Source organism: Euprymna scolopes, chromosome 41 (genome assembly GCF_053919585.1).
Source record: "Euprymna scolopes isolate OS-2025 chromosome 41, ASM5391958v1, whole genome shotgun sequence".
Taxonomy (NCBI): domain Eukaryota; kingdom Metazoa; phylum Mollusca; class Cephalopoda; order Sepiida; family Sepiolidae; genus Euprymna; species Euprymna scolopes.
Window position 1 is genome coordinate 33,423,221 of NC_136522.1, and position 20,296 is coordinate 33,443,516.

At 32.6% G+C, this 20,296-nt stretch overlaps 1 protein-coding gene across 1 annotated transcript in view; it reads left to right on the top strand.

The window, feature by feature from the left end:
- LOC145266461 (soluble calcium-activated nucleotidase 1-like) overlaps positions 1 to 19,245 on the top strand; it is a 32,987-nt gene extending 13,742 nt beyond the window's left edge. The window contains exons 2-3 of the mRNA XM_080122142.1: positions 13,297 to 13,500; positions 17,828 to 19,245. Of these exons, the coding sequence (XP_079978268.1) occupies positions 13,297 to 13,500; positions 17,828 to 18,198 (575 nt within the window). The 3' untranslated portion in view covers positions 18,199 to 19,245. The remainder of the gene's footprint in view (positions 1 to 13,296; positions 13,501 to 17,827) is intronic.
- Positions 19,246 to 20,296: the final 1,051 nt, after the last annotated feature.

The following is a 20,296-nucleotide window of genomic DNA, read 5'->3' on the forward strand; positions in this document are numbered from 1 at the left end:
ACACTACGAAGAAATACACCGGTTTGGAATTGTATAAGGTTACTTATGCCGGGTTTTTTTTTGGGGGGGGGGGTCCCCTGATTTATGCTTTGTTTTTTTCCATAATAAAATAGAAATAAAAAAAATTTAAAAAAAAAAAGAAAATGTGAAAACGCGATTACTATTATTGTTTTCCTTTTGCTTTTTTTTCATTAGTGTAAGACGCAATCTGCGAGACTAACCAGATTTTACTTTTGGTTTCTAACTGTGAAATCTAGCTATGACCTTTATTTATTAGTACTTTCAACTCAACATTTACTTTTACACAAAGATTACAACGCAACAATATCGTGAATTCACTTGCATTACACTTAAATTAAAACAAAAACAAATAAATTCATTTAGAATTCGAGTGTGATGTGACTACTGAAACTAAACCAAAACAAACTTCACTGCCGAATTGATATTTGACCTAATTCACTTTTTAGTTAATTCATCATTTTTTTGCGCTTTCGCCTCAATGATTCGGGTTTGACCCCCTCCCTTCAAACTTTTTTGGGATTTTTCAAACACACGGGCACCACCGGACCGTTCGTATTGCATCACGTTCATTTTTTAAATTGTTTTTTTTTTTTTTACACATTTTTTTTAGGGTTATGACTTCGCTTTGTTTTCATTTTACCACCCCCACACACACGCCTCTAAAAACCAGGGCAACGCTGGGTACCCCCCCTACCCCGCTAGTATATATATAATATACACAATATGCCTTCAATAAGTTTCCAGACTTTTTTGTACAGATATTTCAAATTGCTGAAAATTCAGTTATTGATGAGATGACTGGCCAATTTTTGTGATTTCAGGTTCAAATTAACAGCTACAGCAGGAATTGGAATACACCCTACTAAAGCCTGATTGTCATAGCTGGTGAATTTCAAAAATACAATCCGTGCATGAGGACACTTAGAAGAATGATATGCAATAAAATTCTGTTTTAAACTTGAAAAAAATGCGACCGGGATGTATGAAATGCTTCAGACTGATTTTGTATGAATACGGTTGCAGTTTATGAGTGGCATAAGAGATTCAAGGATGGCAGGGAGTCTGCGAAGGATGATAAGTGTGGAGGAGTAAGAAAGTCAGAAACCAGAGTTGATTGGCCAATTAAAGAATTTCATGGATAAGTACCATGGTGTGTCTAAAGAGACAATAAGTGCAAACTTTGATGTCAGTGTGGGAACTGTACACAATTATTCGCGGAAGATTTGCATAAAGTTTGTCTTAATGGTGCTCAGAGAAGATAAGAAAGACATTGTCATAACCAAGATGGCATCAAGACAGTTGCTCAGCCTCCCTATAGTCCAGACTTTGCTCCCTAAGCTCAAGGAAAACCTTTTGGTTATTCCCTAAGCTCAAGGAAAACCTTAGAGGTTGTCATTATGAGACTATGGAAGAGATGTAAGAGGTTGTAACGAGGATCATCAACATACAAGAGGACTTCCATGGGGCCTTCCAGAAGTTGTTGGAACGGTACAACAAGTGCATTGCAGCCGAAGGAGATTACTTCGAAGGGGACTAGTTTCATGTGTATTTGATATCAATAAAAGTGCCCATATGAAAAAAATCTGGAAAGTTCTTGAAGGCACCTCATATATATATTACTTTGTTAACTCAACCACTGGGTCTTATTGAGATGAATGAATAATATTCGTACAAAACTTGACAAACCACACGAGTAAGCAGCCCAAAACAGAAAGTTATTATTAGGAACTGAACTTAACCGGAGATTGTTTGCTGCGGACTTTGAGTCAGAATTCTGCTGGTTTGTGATTTTGTCTAATTTTACAAACGATATTGGGAGAAATTAATCTACTGTACTATTTTTGATTTTTATTTTTTTCATTTTGGATTACTGTGTATAAAAGACAATTTCTGTGTCAATGTTCTGTATTGAACACGCCATTGTTATGCTGAAATTTGTGATATAAGCCTATTTCATTTTCAGTAACTAGTTTGTTTTGATTTTTGATTTTTCATAAAACAAAATGCATTCTCCCTTAACATTATCATTAACCCTAAGTTCGGATTGCAACACCCTCTTAAAAAAATTCTAAACAAACTAGGAAAGAGAGTAGTTGCTACCAGGACTTAACTGGTAGAGACACTTTTTACACCTCTTCCTCATCTTTGTGATAATAGCTTTTTTTTTTATTACAAGAACAAGGTCTGTGTTGTATTCCCCATCGATTTTATTATTTAATCCTAATTTTATTTTGGATTAGCCATAAATACATAAAAATGAAGATTTAGTTCTTACACTCAAAAGTAAACATTACTTATTTGTCAGTGACGTTGGTTACGACAATGTCACCAGAATTGACAGTGAATTTTCAGAACTTTTAGAGATTTTCTCTTATGTTATCTGTATTACTGAAATATTATATTTTATTTTTATAATCATATTCAGATCAGAATAAAATATTGAGGTTGAAACAATTACATATTGATGTAGGATAAAGTAAGCTGTTAATTACATATGAAAAAAAAACAATGAGAAACAGGTTGACTACTATGTAGCAAATACTAATCCAACAATATGTTTAATATATAATAAAACTTGGAATTTTATTTAAATAATTTTATTGCAATTTTTTTTTTTTTTTAGATAAAAATGAAAAGTAAAAAACATGCAATTCCTCAGAAAAGTAGAAATTTATTTTTAAAAATAATTGAATTCAAATTTTTATTCTTTTTAATGTTTGAAAAATTAGTTGTCGATTACAGTTAACTTAAGAGCATTACTTAAATGATGTACAAAACTACCTTTTGCCTTATGTGTTACAAAACAGGGCTTTATTCAATTCTTCCTTTTTTTTTTTTAAAGATCACTTAAAAGATGTTTTTTTTTGTTTTTGTTTTTTACTGCAGTTGTGCTCTGCTATTTAACCACACTCGTAGCATAACCATGACAAAAATATAAGCCATATTTTCTGATTCCTAAATATGTAAAAAATAAAACCAAGTCAGATTGTGAAAGGTTCAATTTCAATAGAGCACAAGCTGTATTTACTTGAAATTGGAGTCAGTTCAGTTTTTATTATTTTGCATATAAGGTAGACAACTACCATTATATTCTTCAATTTAAAATCTAAGCTTATCTCCCTTGCTAATTTTTATTTTTAGGTGATTAAGAATCTTTCATGTTGGCAGTCATCTGAACATGACCATTTAATTTTAAAAATAAATTGTTGTGAACTATCTTGTATTGCTAATAACATATTACAACAATAACAAATGAAAATTGACAGAAGCAAAATTTGTCAGCTTGTTAATATTTGCCTTATCTAACATAACAGATTTTGATAAAACTTTAAGCTATTAATCTCAATAATAGATGGGGAAAAGCAACTTTGGAGATAGGATTATTGTAGATTATATAATTGTCAGGTTGTAAATATTTAAAACCCAAACATAATATAGTAATAATGGAATGTTATAGAATGTGACTTATTGGTTTAGAAAAAAAAATTGCCATAAGAAATCATGGCCCACTCATAAATATGGCCCCATTGTTTTTCTATAATTGTTATAATATGAGTAAAGGATTTTTTTTTTTTTTTCATTACTTCAAAAATGCTGCGAAGAGCATACCGATCCCGGTGATAAAAAGAATTTGAATCTCCGCAAATGTCAACCTTACATCATAACTCATGCGGAAATTACAACAGTATAGGATTGCCTCAACAGGCTATACCGTCTAATGAAAGAAACACTCACATCAGACCTAAATCGTGGCAGAATGAGGATATAGTCTACGGTAATCATGTAGAGCCACTCATAACGGAAGACTGATGTAGAACCTGAACTGGTAAATCGGCCCTGGTAACGTCATGGGAAGCAGCATGACAGTTATGCACCTTGGCGGAAGAACTAAAGAATCAGTCAATGGCAGGGCACAAAAGAGGCTGAGCGGAAGAATCATTAAGAGATCAACGAGTAGGTTCAACTAGTCTAATTGAGAAACTACTGCGATTCACCTGTAGACGTAGCTCACACAGATGATATCACATGAGTAACTATGGTCACTACTTGGTGTGCCGGCAATGACCACAGCTATCGACAAGTTTACTACAGCACCAAAATCTAAGCTAACAAAATGTAGACATACCATCAAAATATCCACCTTTAATGTACAGACACTTCAACCCACATCTCAAATATCAGGACTTGTTGCTTCATCCAAAGAACACGATATCGATATTGTGTGTATTCAAGAGCACCATCTCTTCCACAGCGACATGGACATAAAGTACCATGAAATTGGTAACAGCTGGACACTAGTATCAGCGTCAGCATGGAAAAAATTCGACAAATAGTACCATTGGGGGAGTAGGACTTCTGCTTAGGCCGTGAGCATTGAAATCATTGAAAAGTGCTGAATAATTCTTGCTACTTTCAGTGGTAATCCTGCTACTACTGTTATTTGTTGCTACAGCCCTACCAACGTCAGTGACAAGCAAGAGATCCTGAATTTCTACGATGAACTCTCAGCAATAATGCACTCAATCCCCAAATATAATTTATTGGTTATCGGGGGCGACATGAATGCGCACATAGGACGGGAAGACAACAAGCATAAGTTCTCTTTCCATGATGGAACAAACCGAAATGGAGAGTACCTATTAACTTTTCTCCTTGAAAACAACCTACAATGCATGAATGCCCGTTTTCAGAAAAAAATCCGGTAAGCTCTGGACCCATCAATCCCCAAATGGAGACAAGGCACAACTGGACTATCTTTTTATGAATAAGAAGTGGATCAATAGCTGTCATAACTGTGAAGCTTATAGCAGTTTCTATGGTGTGTCTACTGATCATAGGATTGTAACCTCCAAGTTAAAGTTAAGCCTACGAGCGAACAAAACTAAAAAATCATCTAGACAGCCCTACAACTGGCCAACGTTGTCACACGGCAATCAGATCAAACAGAGATTCATCTTTGAACTGCGAAACAGATTTGATGCTTTACAAGCACAAGAGCAGGAACCAACTGTTAATAACACCTATGAAAACTTTATTAGATCGCACCATGAAGCAGCAAAGAAGTGTATACCTCTGAAGCCCAAGGTAAAGCAAAAAGTACTGTGGGAAAATGATAAAATAATATTAAAGCGAGAAAAGTTAAAAAACATAATCAAAAAGCAACATAAATACCCCACTTGACAGAATACAAAATTAAGGAAGAGGCGCTTCAAGGGCTTAGTATGATGTACCTATCAGAATAACAAGTATGTTCAAGAAAAAAATAGATTGAATCCAGAATGCAGCAGATAACAAACAATCCTATCTGGCTTGGCAAGTAGTAAACGAGATATCTGAGCGCAAACGACCTGCCAAAGCTAAGTTAAAGGCAAACACTCCGGAAAATGCATGTTCAAAATGGAAAGCACATTTTGAAAAGTTACTCGGAAACAAATCAGAAGTGACAGACCAACCAATTCAGCCGATTGTTGTACAGGAACTCGATATTGAGAAGGGTGATTTTACAATGGAGGAACTTCTAAATGTACTAAAGAAGACCAAGAATCGTAAAGCTGCAGGCTTAGATAACATTCCTCCTGAAGTATGGAAGACAGGTGGTTTCAATGACATCCTTCTTAATTCATGCAATTCTGTATATAAACAAAAAATTATTGATATATGGAGGGAAGAATACATACTTCCCTTCCCCAAGAACGGTGACCTAAGCAAACCAAGCAACTACAGAGGAATAACACTCACTCCAATTGCAGCAAAAATCTACAATGCCATGTTTCTCAACCGTATCCAAGCAAAGCTCGAAGAAGTGCTCAGGAAGAACCAAAATGGATTTGGAAAGAATCGCTCTACTACTAGTCAAATACTTACTGTTAGGAGACTAATTGAAGGAGTCAAAGCAAAAAACATTGAGGCAGTCATGATCTTTGTAGATTTCTCCAAAGCATTCGACTCCGTACATAGAGGAAAAATGGCCAGCATATTAAAAGCATATGGCATTCCAAATGAAGTCATTAATGCTATCATGATGCTATATGAGCACATTCGAGCAATGGTCAGGTCCCCAGATGGGGACACTGAATTTTTCGACATCCGCACTGGGGTTCTACAAGGAGATACTCTTGCTCTTTTTCTTTTCATTGTCTGTCTTGACTTTGTACTTTGCACCTCTGTTGATATACACAACATGCTAGGCTTCACCCTAAATGAATCCAGAAACAGACGTCATCAATCAGCACACCTAACTGATGTAGATTACGCAGACAATATTGCTTTGTTCGCGAACAACACTGCTGATGCACAAACACTGTTACGTAAGCTAGAAAAGTCTGCAAATGACATTGGTCTCCACATAAATGCGGATAAGACAAAGTTTATGACTTTCAATGTGAAAGGAGAGATCAGGGCTTTGGTTGGATCAACACTGAAAGAAGTCGCTGAGTTTACATATCTGGGCAGCAACATAGTTTCCACAGAGAGAGATATCGAAATTCACATCTCAAAAGCAGGGACCGCATTGGATGGGCTACATTCAGTATGGACTTCGGGACTAGCTGACAAACTGAAAAGGCAGTTCTTCAGGGCAGTGGTAGAGTCTGTCCTTGTTTATGGTGCTACAACCTGGACACTCACTAAAAGATTGGAAAGAAAACTAGACGGCACATACACCCGTATGCTAAGAACAATATTAAATATATCTTGGCAAAACCATCCCACAAAACAGCAACTTTATGGCAACCTACCTGCCATATCTAATACCATCAGAGAAAGATGCCTACGATTTGCTGGTCATTGTCTGAGGAGCAAGCATGAATTGGTGAGTGATGTATTGCTATGGACTCCACGACACGGACGCGCAAGTATATCCAACAAATAGCACACCATGCCAACTGTGAACCTGAAGATCTGAGGCAACTGATGGAAGACAGGAAACTCTGGAGAGGAAGAGTCAGATTGGTCCGGGCAAGGAGCCCATGATGATGATGATGATGAAAATTATTTAAAAAAAAAAAATAGAAAATCACTCCCCTTGTAAGACTTTTAATGAATTTCAGTACTTAAAATCGTAAAAGGCTGTACATGTCTTGTTTTGTATATAAATGAAAGTAAAATGGAGACTTACTATTTCACTTGAAATAATTTGGATAACTGAAATATGATTTAGCTGAGGAAACACTGAAAAAAAAAAAAAGACTACATACTCACCACAACTGACACGATTATGAGTAATAAACAACACAGCAACTCGCAGCCAATCTCTGACAAACCACGATCATTTATTTTGGTGGCAATCATCAAGCAGTGCATGAGAAATGGGGAGGGGGCGTCACTATGTCATTGAGGATTAAACTCAAAGCGTTCTGCTTCCAAAATAGAATGTTATTTTTTTCGTGATCGCAAGATTTTGCGTCTGTAAATGAACATTGTTTTGCATTGGTAAATTCTTATCAAGATAAAGAATAGAAACTTTCCTCAGGAATATAGAAAATCAACTTGATCTCTTCTTTTACCAGACTCTGGTTTTGGTTCACCAATTCTACTATAGTTTATTTCCAATAAAATATTTATCCAAATAATAATCTTTGATTTACAACTGGAGTTAGTGTTTTGATGTCATAGTAACATCTAAGCTGCTTCACTAGATGTTTTAAGTTGAAGGACAAGTAGGTTGGAGGATAAATTGACATGACCAGGCAGGCCATAAAGAACTTGTGTTAGATTGAAGAGAACCATAACCAGTGACATTGGCCGTTCATTTTTCTTTTTCTTTTTTAAATAAAAAGAAAGATAACTTGATCTGGCTAAATCCTGATTTTAGTTTTGAAAAATTTTGAAAAAAACATTTCTCAATGATGTAGTTAAACAAGGTTTCCATTCTGCCACGTTTGCATCGATTCTTGAGCTTGTCAGTCTAGATAGAGGCAATGGTCACTGATCCAACAACATGACTCTCTTTGCTTTTAGAGTTGAAAAGTTACTCATATATGGTGCTATTTACTCTGACCTTTCACACCATGAAGGATTGCAGAATCTGTTGCCAATCCCAGCATTTGTTTGTTGAAATCAAATAAAATATCAAATACAACTGGACATTTCATTTTCCAGCCCATCTCATCTAAGTTGAGATAAGGAAAACAAAAAACACTTTACCCTCATATGCATGCAAATAGGGTTTTATTGAAATGCGCTTTTATTTCTTTAGATATAACCAAAAGAAAAATTAGTAAGTAAATGATATAATATATGCATTATGACCAAGGTAGTCCCCCAAAATTGGTTCAAAGAAACAAAATATTTGTTTGGTGCCAACCTTTCATGTTTCTAAAAATAGTCTTTTGTGACCTTCTGGAAGGTTCAATATGAGGTCTTAGTGTAATCAACCTGAGTTCAACCCCTTTCATAAAACGGCGTCATCCTTTCTGTCTTGTTTCTCTTTGACATTCAGCACCTCCTTCTTATAACAGGACTCCTCCTCCGTCTGTAAAGAAGGGAGATAGAATTATAATATATATATATATATATATATATATATATATATATACATACATACAATGTGTGTGATGGGACGATTTCAAAATTTTTCCTGATTCTGATTTTTAAAAATTTCTAAACATTTTAATTTAGAGATTTGATGCTTTTTAATCCCCCCTGCCCATGTAATATCTCCATATATAATATTTTGCAGAAAGTTCCCTCTGGATCAAATTACCATAGGTTTGCAATAACAAATGCCACATACAAATTTATTTTGTCTAAACTATTATTCACTATCTTATGTAACTTTAGAACGCTGTTTTATACACATTTATTTGTTATAATAAAATCCTATGCTACATCCTAGGAGAAACATCATCACGATCGCCAACATCTGTAGAGGAAGTAGTAACTACTTTTCCCTCTAAATCTAAAGTCCTCGGGAACACATTACACATTATACATATATTGTCCTGTCCATACATATACACATTATACATATACCGCCCTGTCCACCTTTGTAACTGGCTCATAAACTCCTACACAAACCATTACCTTTCCTTTTCTCATTACAAAAATAATAATGTCTCCTTCATTCAGTTCTGGCAGTTCTCATTGTTTGCAAGTTGAAAAATCGCTTATTCAGAATTATACATCTTCTTAAATAAACAAACACATTACACCTTAACAAACATGGTCACTCTCTCTACAACAAACGAATTGTTTTTTTTTTTTTTCTAAATATATAGAGACTATGAAAGCAAACCACCAAGCAATGCCGGTTAATGAGTCCTGCTAGTATACATATATTTTGCAAAACATAAAAATACATTTGGGTGTGTATATGTTACAAAAATTTTCCCAAATGTTTTCCTTATAATTGATTGCAAATTGTGAGACATCTTCATTAATGCTATTTTAAATTTTCATAAATGATTAAAAAGAATCAATGATTGTATGCAAAATAAGAAAACAGTGTAGGAACAGAATAGTTAACAAAGCTCTCTTATGTCAAGAATGAGTTCCTACATAATAATATTACTATTTAGAAAACCATTATTAACATCGAGTAGGGATCTCTGTTAACTATACTAGCATCCATGAAGAAATATTCATATTTTTTTCTCGTAATTATAAAAATTTGATCAGTTATTAGATTGATTTGTGTTACTGTAGAAAGAAAAACAAGATGCGGATAATAATAATAATGGCAAATAGATTAAGACCATTAGCTAAATCACTCCCCCAAAATGAGATTCTATTTTTTTTTTATGATTATGTGGTGGAAAAAGAAACAAATAATTATTTAAGAATTTTGAGTAGGAAAGCAGTTTAGCACATAAATTTAACATAAAATGATTATCATTTCTGGCCTGTTCTAATTTTTTAATCTTGTCTAATCGCTCAAAAATCGAATATTAGACAAAAAAACATAACATTTTCACTTATTTGTTGACATTTATTTGATGTGTTTCTACTAGTGTTTGTTTAATTTTCGATTTTTTTTTTTTATTATAACTGAACAGAGTGGACATAAAGTTTGTTTTCACCTAAAAACATGCTTTAAAATAAGTTTAAGATCAAATAAACTTATTCATGGGGATAGTCTTATCTTTGGTAACATTTATTTTTTGCATATTTGTTTTCATTTCTTTTTTTGTTCTGTTACAATAACAAATGCCCAAATCTCATTCTTCATTTTTCTTTTTTTTTTTTGCAGAGGGAAAGGTGTATAAGTTTAAATATAGATACAATTTCCTTTTTAATTCGTCTGTATTTTATCCAATATTTTGATAAATTCATTGTGAGATTTTCATTTATATTTTTCATTTGTGTCCAGAGCAAAAAAGTACCATAAAACATTATTATTTGGGTTTGTTTCATTTTTTCTTATCAAGAAAAAAAATTAAAAGAATTGTTTTGAAAATGGAAATTAGGCTAAATTTTTTTCCAATAACGATTCCAATACCCCTAAATGTTTAGAATTTTCCGATTCTGATTAATCATCCCAATATTTCCTTTCTTACATTTTCATGCATTTCACTGATGTCCACTAATTTTTTATATATTTTCCTATCACGAGTTGAAAATTGTGCACATCCAATTTTGGTTGGAAAAAAATTTGTATTTGTGTAGAATTTCAATCAGATATAGCTAACCATCCACTCGGCTTTGCTTGTAACATAATGTCATGCGCTTGGATTTGGCGAAGTTTCTTCCACACCCGCTGTCTCTTCTCGCCCCACTTTGACATTGTCTGGTGCGATCGTAGAAAAATCTACCTAATCCTGGCTTAATTTAATTGAAAAAAATGGTTACCCACCCTACAAAAAAAAAATTGTTCATGAAAAGAAAAAAAAGTTTACTTTACACTAGTTACAAAAATTAAGAAAAAAGATGAAAAAAAAAAAGTAATACATGAAAAACACATTAAAAAGTTTTTTTGTTTAAACTTTTGTTAAAAAATACAAAAAACACTGAAAAAATTGAATTTCTTATTAATTTGGCTCGACAAAAAAAATGGTTGAAAAAGATACTTGTTTATTTTTTTATTTTTTTCACTTAAAAAAATTGTTACAATAATAAAAGAGTAATTGTTACGGTAAATCGTTGCTTCTTTTTATTTTCGTTTTATATTTTTTTGCTGGTGATTTTTATTATATTTAAATGTTTTCTTCAGTATTTTCTGTGAGTAGCGTTGTTACACTTTGATAATTGGTGACACTCAGCGAAAGCCAGTGGTTGATGTCCTGTTCCGAGCAAAGCCAAGCGGCTGGTTAGTTATGTCTGGTTCAAATTCTGCACAAGTACCAAAAAATTTATTTAAAAATCTCATGAAAATGTTAACGTTTACTTTTTTTAAATGACAACCCTAAATATATTTGTAAATGTCTTGGACTGAAAGTCTTATTTATCTTTCCTGTTTATTATTAAAGATTGACTTCCGCTTTTTTATTTGAACATTATGAAAATGTGGACATCTTAAACATAAAACCTACATGCCATGATCGAATCCTGTTAGATCTATAGCATGACTTTCACTGTGAATGTTGGCAACCTTTATGTGATTACCTGATTCTAAAAACGACATGTGGTGAAACAAATGCCAACAACAGCATCAAGCAGATTAAAAAACAACTTAAAATGCAGATTCATATGAAAAGAAGAAGCAGCACTTTCATTAGTGAGAGGTTATAACAATTCAAGGGAGATAACTCTGATATAATCCCAAAGAAGAGAAAGATTTGAAGTGAGACTTAATGTGTTGATTCGTGCGGAAAGAAGAAACAGCTAAATGTCTATTTTTGTATATGTTTAAGTGGATGATTTCTTTATTGAGTAAAATTTTATATTCATTTGGTTTTTATTATTCAGATTAACTGCACTATTGGAAAACACACCTTGCTTGACATAATCTCTATTACATAATCCTCTTTTATCCATTTTGTACATACTGTTATTTAATCTCATTACATTTTAAGCATAATCTAGTTTCAGCACTTCTATCCATCTCAGGAAGTGTAAAATTAATTCTAAAAACAATTTTGCACCACTTTTATATATATATATATATATATATATATATATATATATATATATATATATATATATATATCCATGTACAAAGATTAAAATCAAAACATAAAGATAGTAAACTTTATGTCCAGAATAATTATTTGAATTTTAATTAAAATCCATTACATGAAAATATTTAAAATTTCAGGCTTATGTAGAAGCAGTATCTGCTCCAGTTATAAGAATTGAAAGAAATATTCTGAGAAACGTATGAGTAAGATGAAGAAGGGTAAGGCATTGTTACATGTAGAACAGTTGAGGCAATAGGTTCAGTTCACAGGGGAAAACGTAGCAGGAAATGAAAAGAATGAACGTGAGAGTAATAGGTATAAAGAGCTGACGAGCGTAGGTTAGTTTGAAAGTCAATTTCTAAAAGACATTCCACAAAAAGACATTAAACCAAATAAAGTTTGTAAGTAAATTATTTCGAGAAGCAGAATTTTGTTTTGTTTTCGTATTTGACATCAATAGTAAAAAAAAACCCAAATTATGTATTATATGGAATTTTCCATTTAATGTTCAAAAATATAAGATGTTTTAGATATTTAATTTTGCAGAATTAAAGGAAAATAATTCATGACATGATTACTTTCCTTTAATGTTTAAGAATCGTTAATAAGGAAAAAAAGTCTCCACTCTAAAAGTTTTCTTAACTGAAATAAAGTTTAAAAAAGAAATTGCCCCAAAATAAAATATATTTGTGGCAATAACATAATGGAAGGAAGGGATGAAAAAAATAGGCTAGTTTGAATCCAATATTGATATGACAGACATATTGCTATTTGAGTCTGACTTTGTAAATTCATCAAGATAATGTTATGTTAAATATATGTATACAGGCTCCTTCAGTCTTTGACGGACTATGGATACTCACGAAGGGGTGCCTGCGTGCTAAATTTTCGTGGCAGGAGATGCGCAATCTCTAGCCACACCTCTCCTTAGTTGATATTGTTTCATACCAGTGGCAAGTGAAGTGTCTATAAAGGACGACTGAAAACAAATGCTGAGATAAGCGGAGAGCACATACAATGCCTAGAATTTCCAAATGGTCACCCATCTGGTATTAACCAGGCTTAATGTTGCTTAATTTCAGTGATCTGACGAGAACTGGTGTGTCAACGCAATTATGCTGTATATTATTAGTCTTATGTTGTAAAAGAACAAGATATGTAAAATATAAAAATATATCATGTGACGCCTTTTTTAAATGTTTTCTTTTAATCTTTTCAGGTTTCAAGTGCGAGTGGGCTTGTGTGAAAGATGAGAAACTTTATGTCGGAAGTTTAGGCAAAGAATGGACATCACGCAAAGGAATTGTACAAAACCTGAATCCACAATGGGTGAAAATAATTGACCGTAATGGTGCCGTCACGCACGTGGATTGGCATGAAAATTATAATGCCTTAAGAAAGAAAACGGGAACATTGTTGCCTGGTAAGTTTGGTGTGTGTACGCACGTATGCCTTTTTTTTATTTTCACCATTCACCCTTTTGCACCACGTGCACATGATTGACAAAAAAATTCGGTCAAATCATAATTTGGCACAAAATTATCATCTGAGAATGGTTGAATTTAATGCTTTTACAAAAAAAACTTTTTTCAATAACTTCAGGTTCCAGAGGTTTATGGTTGAATTACCTTATTTGGGTATATTGAAACAAACTACACCAACACCTGAGAATATGCTGTTACAAAGCTACTATTCACTCCTGCATAAAATATTGTTGCCACTCAGGCATCTACCGCAAGTGAGAAGATTCGAAAAAAGAGTCTCAAATTTAATAACTCTCACATTGTCAGCCATACTCCAACCTTTGTCTCATCGCCGCCAGGTTGCATCTCTGAAAGTTCATTACAAATGAAATTTAATACTCTTACTAGTGACAAGAAAAAACTTTAAAATGAAAACACTCAGGAAATTTTCCTGCTACTTTTTATCAGTTTTGAGTTTCATTTTTTTTAATTAAAAAAATCAGAATTTTTGCAATTTTAAAAACAAAATGGTCTAATTTTTAACTATATGCCTCAAGGATTAATAATCAACAACTGAAAGAGTTGCCAAAGTTGTGGAAATTTTGAAAATTAATTTTGAACTTTTCAAAAGGATCAGGGTGTAAGCATACAGCTCACTGTACCTATACACTTTACAATTCTCTGCTCACTGGACTTGTGCAAGTTCCTTTTGGAAAGAATGGTATTCCACAAAACTGTGATATTCTCTCTTCTGTTGAAGTATAGTTTCAGCACTTCAAATAAATAAGCACATGCTTTTGTTATTTTTAATGATTGTCAAAAGATCTTAAAAAAACATATCTTCCTAGCTCTCAGAGAATCATTTTCTTTTCCAGCTAAGTCTCAGCGATTTCCTTTTACTCGTGATACAGCTTATTTCCTGAAAGATCATCCTCATAACCCATTTGTGACTCTTTGTTTAATTTATATCCAGTTTACAACTCCACGCTTAACTGTCCTTCACAAAACGTATTTAGTTATAATTGTGCTACCAACATCCATACTATTTGGATTTTTATTCAGATTCAGTGTATCATGTTCAACTTGGGAATCTTTCTGTCGGACTTGGAAATTTGCATGAAATTTCAAACAGAACGGAATCTTTTATTTAATCCATGAGGGTAGCATGCTCTCATTCCATCAGCCATGATTGGGTAAAAGTTTTAAATATACATGGAATACTTTGAGGAAATGGCATTAACTGTGATATGTGCATGACATATTCCTAGTCTGACCCCACAAGGAAAATGTTCAAACATGTGAACTCTATCGGCCCATCTATGCAGATCACAATGACTTCAAAGAAACATAATAGCAAATTTTGTAGATGTGCTGATAGCTCTCAAAAGCCAACACTCAGTGGACAGTATCTAAACTTCAACTCCCGCCATTCATATAAAATAAAGGAATCGTCCATTGCCTACAACATCGAGCAAAAGCAATATGTAGTAACAGCAATACATATCAAGAGATGAACAGTTTAAGAGAAATTCTCCACCAAAATAACTATCCAGAGTGCAAATAATAGATAATATATATATTAATAATTTGTAGTAATAAATAGTGATGTATAATGATAAGTAGTAAGATTGTACATCTAATAGCAATACCACACCATTTTTTTGTTTAGATTAAATAAACTCAAATCGAGCATTACTAAAAAGAGGTAAAAAAACAAAGAAATAATATCTTTAGTTTTTTTTTTAAATCGGCCCATTAGAACTGGAGTTGTGACCATTTAAAGTATCAAAAAAATGTGTGGTTCACTGGACATTTTGCCTCAATTCAGTCCTATTCAAATGCATATAAGCTTGTGACTGAAAATGGTAGGAAATTTGCACAATTTGCAGACTAACTCATCTTTAAAAAACTGTATCTTCAGATCTTTTTAAGATATAATAAATTTTGAACATATTATCATAATACCACGAAGGTTCAGTTGGCGTTATTTATGACCATCTCGCTTGGTAACTTACGGACTAATTATAATACTAATTAGCATATTCCAGTTTCATTTTAACAGCTTTAAGTAGAAACAAGAATAAAAACAGCTAAAAAAAAATGGTAAGTAAGGCTTTATCATCATAGAAAGTTTTATTCTGATGGACATTATCATTTGTCATTATCACATCATGTAAAATCTAAGATGGCGACCAGGAAATCCAAAATGGCCACCATGACACGATTCAAAGAAATTAATAAAATATTGCTTGTAGCATATCAAATTAAAGGAAATTTTGTACAGATCAAAATCGTTTTCATTTACATTAAACTAATTGGCATAATTAAGTTTCATTTTAACGGCTTTAAGTAGGAGCATCATAAAAATAGTGAAAAAAATGGGAGGTAAGGCTTTATCATCATGCGAAATATTATTCTGATGGACATCATCATTTGTCATCATTACACTGTGAAAAATCCAAGATGGAACCAGGAAATCCAAGATGGCTACCATGACACAATTCAAAGAAATTATTAACAAAATATGGCTTGTAGCATATCAAATAAAAGGAAATTTTGTACAGATTACAATTATTCTGTTTTCAAGTTCATTAAACTAATTAGTATGATTAAATTTCATTTTAACATCTTCAAGTTACCGGATGAGTTTCTACCACTATTTTGTATAATTTTTTATTTTTAAGTCATTGTTGAGACTTCAAGCGACATGCGATCATTTTTTCTTGTTCTCATGTAATGCTCGATACTACTTGTTTTTTAACAGAATAAACATTTACAACACCAAAAATTTATCACAATAGGTAGAAGAGTAACTTGCCTTTGGTAACATTTATTTGTTATATATTTGTTTTTTGATTGTAAAACAAACCCAATAAAAGTTATTCTTTTACTTAACTGGATAAGTGGTTTGTATGTTTTAACTCATTTAAAAACGTGGTCATTGTCGGTCATTCTTTTTAAAATAATTTTTTTTTTTTTAATATTCTTTTCCTTTCATGATAAAAAATTTATGTTTTCTAAATAACAAAACAAAAAAATGAAAATTTTATGTTAGCTAACAAACAATTTGTTAACAGATTTTTTGTGCCCGTCTTGGCACACAAAAATTCTCATGTTTACATGCGTCTGGCACTACTACTCGTGCATATTAAGTTTTCATCCAATTCTTTTCAAATTTTAGGACAAAATAAATTAATATATTTACTATTAAATACCGTTTGAACACAGTTTATGTCTTTACTTATCTTTGTACTACAAAGCGTTGACTTTTGACTGGAAAGATGTATGTGTTGTGTTCAAATTCCGTAGCAAAGACAATTCTTTTCTCTAATTAGCTAAAATAATTAGAAACGTCACCAATATGTACAATTTCTGCTTTGACTATTTATGTGAACACCCCAACCACTTATTTGCAAAAAGTCATCTACTGCGAGTGGGCATGCTATGCTGGCATGTTTCGTTGTTAATAGTCGGATTTAAATAGCGATTTCTTCAAATATACAAATCACAACAAAAATATAAAAATGCCATTTTAAAGTAAAATTTATTGTGAATCCAGCTATGTAAGTTTTATTTTGATGGACATAGGAGAAATGCACTTATTACTGATTTAAAGATTATGAGTATCAAATTAAGTAGCAGTGTGTGCCTTGTCCAGCGTTATGGTGTCTGGTTTTGTTAAAAATAGGTTTAAGGCTCCTAAAATTCATAATAGAATTTTCCGTAGCATAATCAATAAAGTACTTGATAAAATTCTGTCGTAAAGTTACTCTTCTACAGGTTGAAGGTTCAGTCCTCAGTGCAAGTGACACTCAAAATACAATGGTGAATTATTTAGGACTTCTATCCTGTTATGGCTGAGAGCATGCTACCCTGGTGAATTAAATAAAAGTTTCACGAGTTTGACAGAAAGATTCCCAAAGAAGGTCAAAGGTTACATTGACCGAAATCTTGCAAAAATAACGCTCAATATGAGAACAATAGTCTGAAGAATCCAAATAATGTGAATTAAACCTCATCTCAAAAATTCAGAAGCAAACTATCAATGTACTGACTAATATTTCAAACAATCTTTTTATATTATTGATAACGTTATCTGAATCTTATGTCTATCTCCCTATTTTAATCTCTTTTTCATCACCTGGCATTATGTGTCTGATTGCTGATATTATCGTAGCAGTAATGATTGTAGCATTCTCTCAAAGTATGAATGAACTTCCAGTCTAATTTTGTCCGCTGAAACTCATGTTTATCACTCTATTTTAATATATCTCTTCTTCTTTACAGGTTATTTAATCCATGAATCTGCTGTTTGGAGTATGGTCCATCAACGTTGGTTTTTCTTGCCAAGGCGTCTCAGCAAACAAGCATATGATGAGACGGCTGACGAGCAGAGAGCAACTAATGTTCTCTTAAGTTGCAATGAAAAATTTGGTCAAATCAAGGTCACACAGATTGGGAATGTGCACCCAACTCATGGGTACTCGACTTTCAAATTTGTGCCTGGCACACAAGACACTGTGATAATTGCATTAAAGTCCGAAGAAGACAATGGAAACATTGCGTCTTATATCCAAGCGTTTAATATCAACGGCCGTGTACTACTATCCGAGACAAAAATTGGTGACAAAAAGTTTGAAGGGATTGAGTTTATTTAACTTGTTGCATTAAAAATTATTTTGAAAGAAAAATGCATCGTAGAAATGTGACTTTGGATAACGTACAACCGCTATCATTCCTTTTTAAAATAATTTTTAAAAAGTCACGCATGGAATCGGTAATAAAATTCACAATCCTTTCTACAATCAAACCATTTTTTTTTTATGGAAGTCGCTCCAGACAAGGCATGAAGCCATTTAATGTAAGGAACTAAAAAAAGAATACTACTCCAATACTACTTGCCAATGATAATTGTTAGATGAAATAGAAAACAGTAATTCTTCCCTCTTTGTCAGAAACATTGCTCATGGAATATGAGGACTAAAGAAAAAAATAAGGGAAACAGGAGTTGTATTTGCTACAAATGAACTTCAGTTTATGCCTGACTTGTCCAACAGTTTTTGTTTAATCACCATTCAATGTCATATGGGATCACTTTGGTGATCAGTTCATCTGGAGGAAGTTATAGATGGTGATTGGGCTTCACAATAGCCAGATCCTTCACGAGTTATTGACAATTTTGCGCATCATTTGCAAACATTGCTCATGTGCTTGTTTTTGAACAAAGATAAAAGAAAGATTGTTGTTCAGGATTGAAACTTGGTGGGACAAGTCGGACATAGACTGAAGTTTATTTGGGCTAAATATGTCTGGATTGCAGAAAAGATTGCGCATTTTATTAAATATTCCATGAATAGCATTTTTTTTTAATATCACTATATTTTTATCTTCATCAAAACATGTTGTTATTTTTAAGATAAGGGTTTTTTAATATTTTAGTTTGTTTATCGTAATATTATAATGTGGTCATGAAGAGTTGATTTTCTTATGTCATTTTTTTTTTTTTTTTTTTGGCTTGTATTGTGATATTGCCAGGCTGCATCTTACTTTACTCTGTGTCATATGACTAACTCTAAATCAATATAATGAATCCTGGTCGCGGCACCAATTATAAGTGTGTGTTGCTCTTAAGTTGGTCCATTTCTGAAGAACCTGTCCCATAACTCTTTCTGTTTACATTGTGTTAAATAAAGAAATGAAGATTGGCTCGGATTTTTTTCTATCCTGAGTGGATAAGTGAAACTATCCAATGTTTTTGGTAATTGGCCAGATAACTGTTTCTATTTAACAAGTATAACTACAGATTTCTATTCGTGGACTCTGATTACATTCAAAAGTACCTGAAAAAATCAAAATTTGCTTAATCATGGTATATCAAACATAGACATCCATTTACCTCCACATCAGGGTAAAGGGGAAAATATGGTTATTTATTTTGCAGGCAGATTTTATCAGCACTCATTAGTCAAATTAGTAAAATAGCTGCAGTCCTCTCGACGGTTTCTCAAATGAGAGCACCCCAAACCATATTTAAAATATCCAGCTCATTTATACATTTCCCTGAAGGAAGAGACCATGATTAAATGGTTGAAACAGCTTTCTGAATTGGAAGTTTCCATTATTGGAATTATAATTATAATTGAATTATGGACAATAAGTTCTTTTGTGGAGGCAGTGAATTAGCGTTTTCTTTCTTTTTTTTTTTTGTCCTTGTTTTCATTTGTGCATATATCACTGTAAATAACATGCACAGCATTATAGCTTTTTTTTTTCGTTATTCTTTGATAAAATGGACGTAAATATTTTCCTTTGGTTTACATCCAAAGCAACTAAAATCATGTTTAACTCTGGGAGCTATGTGGGTTAATTTGTATTGTTATGAGGACCAAACATGATTAATCAAAGTCATTCAATGAAACTATTACAAAATAGTTTTGTTAATTCATAAAAATATAAGTACACAAATAATTTTTCCTTTTGATAGTATGAAAAATTATATTTTGTTCACTTTAATCCAACCTAAATTTCCATTTAATATCACTCAGGATGTAAGTTTTTCACTTTTTAGCTAAATTCTGTTGTTTTTTTTTTTTCTGGATTAAAGAAAAGGCAGATTTCCGCTTAAATCATCAGAGCTACTATAGATGTGACGTCATTGCTTTTTGGTCTAAATACATTAAAAAAAAATTTTTTTAATAAAAAAATCAGATTTCTGACAAATCACTAGAGCCTTACATTATTTTTCTCTTACTATTT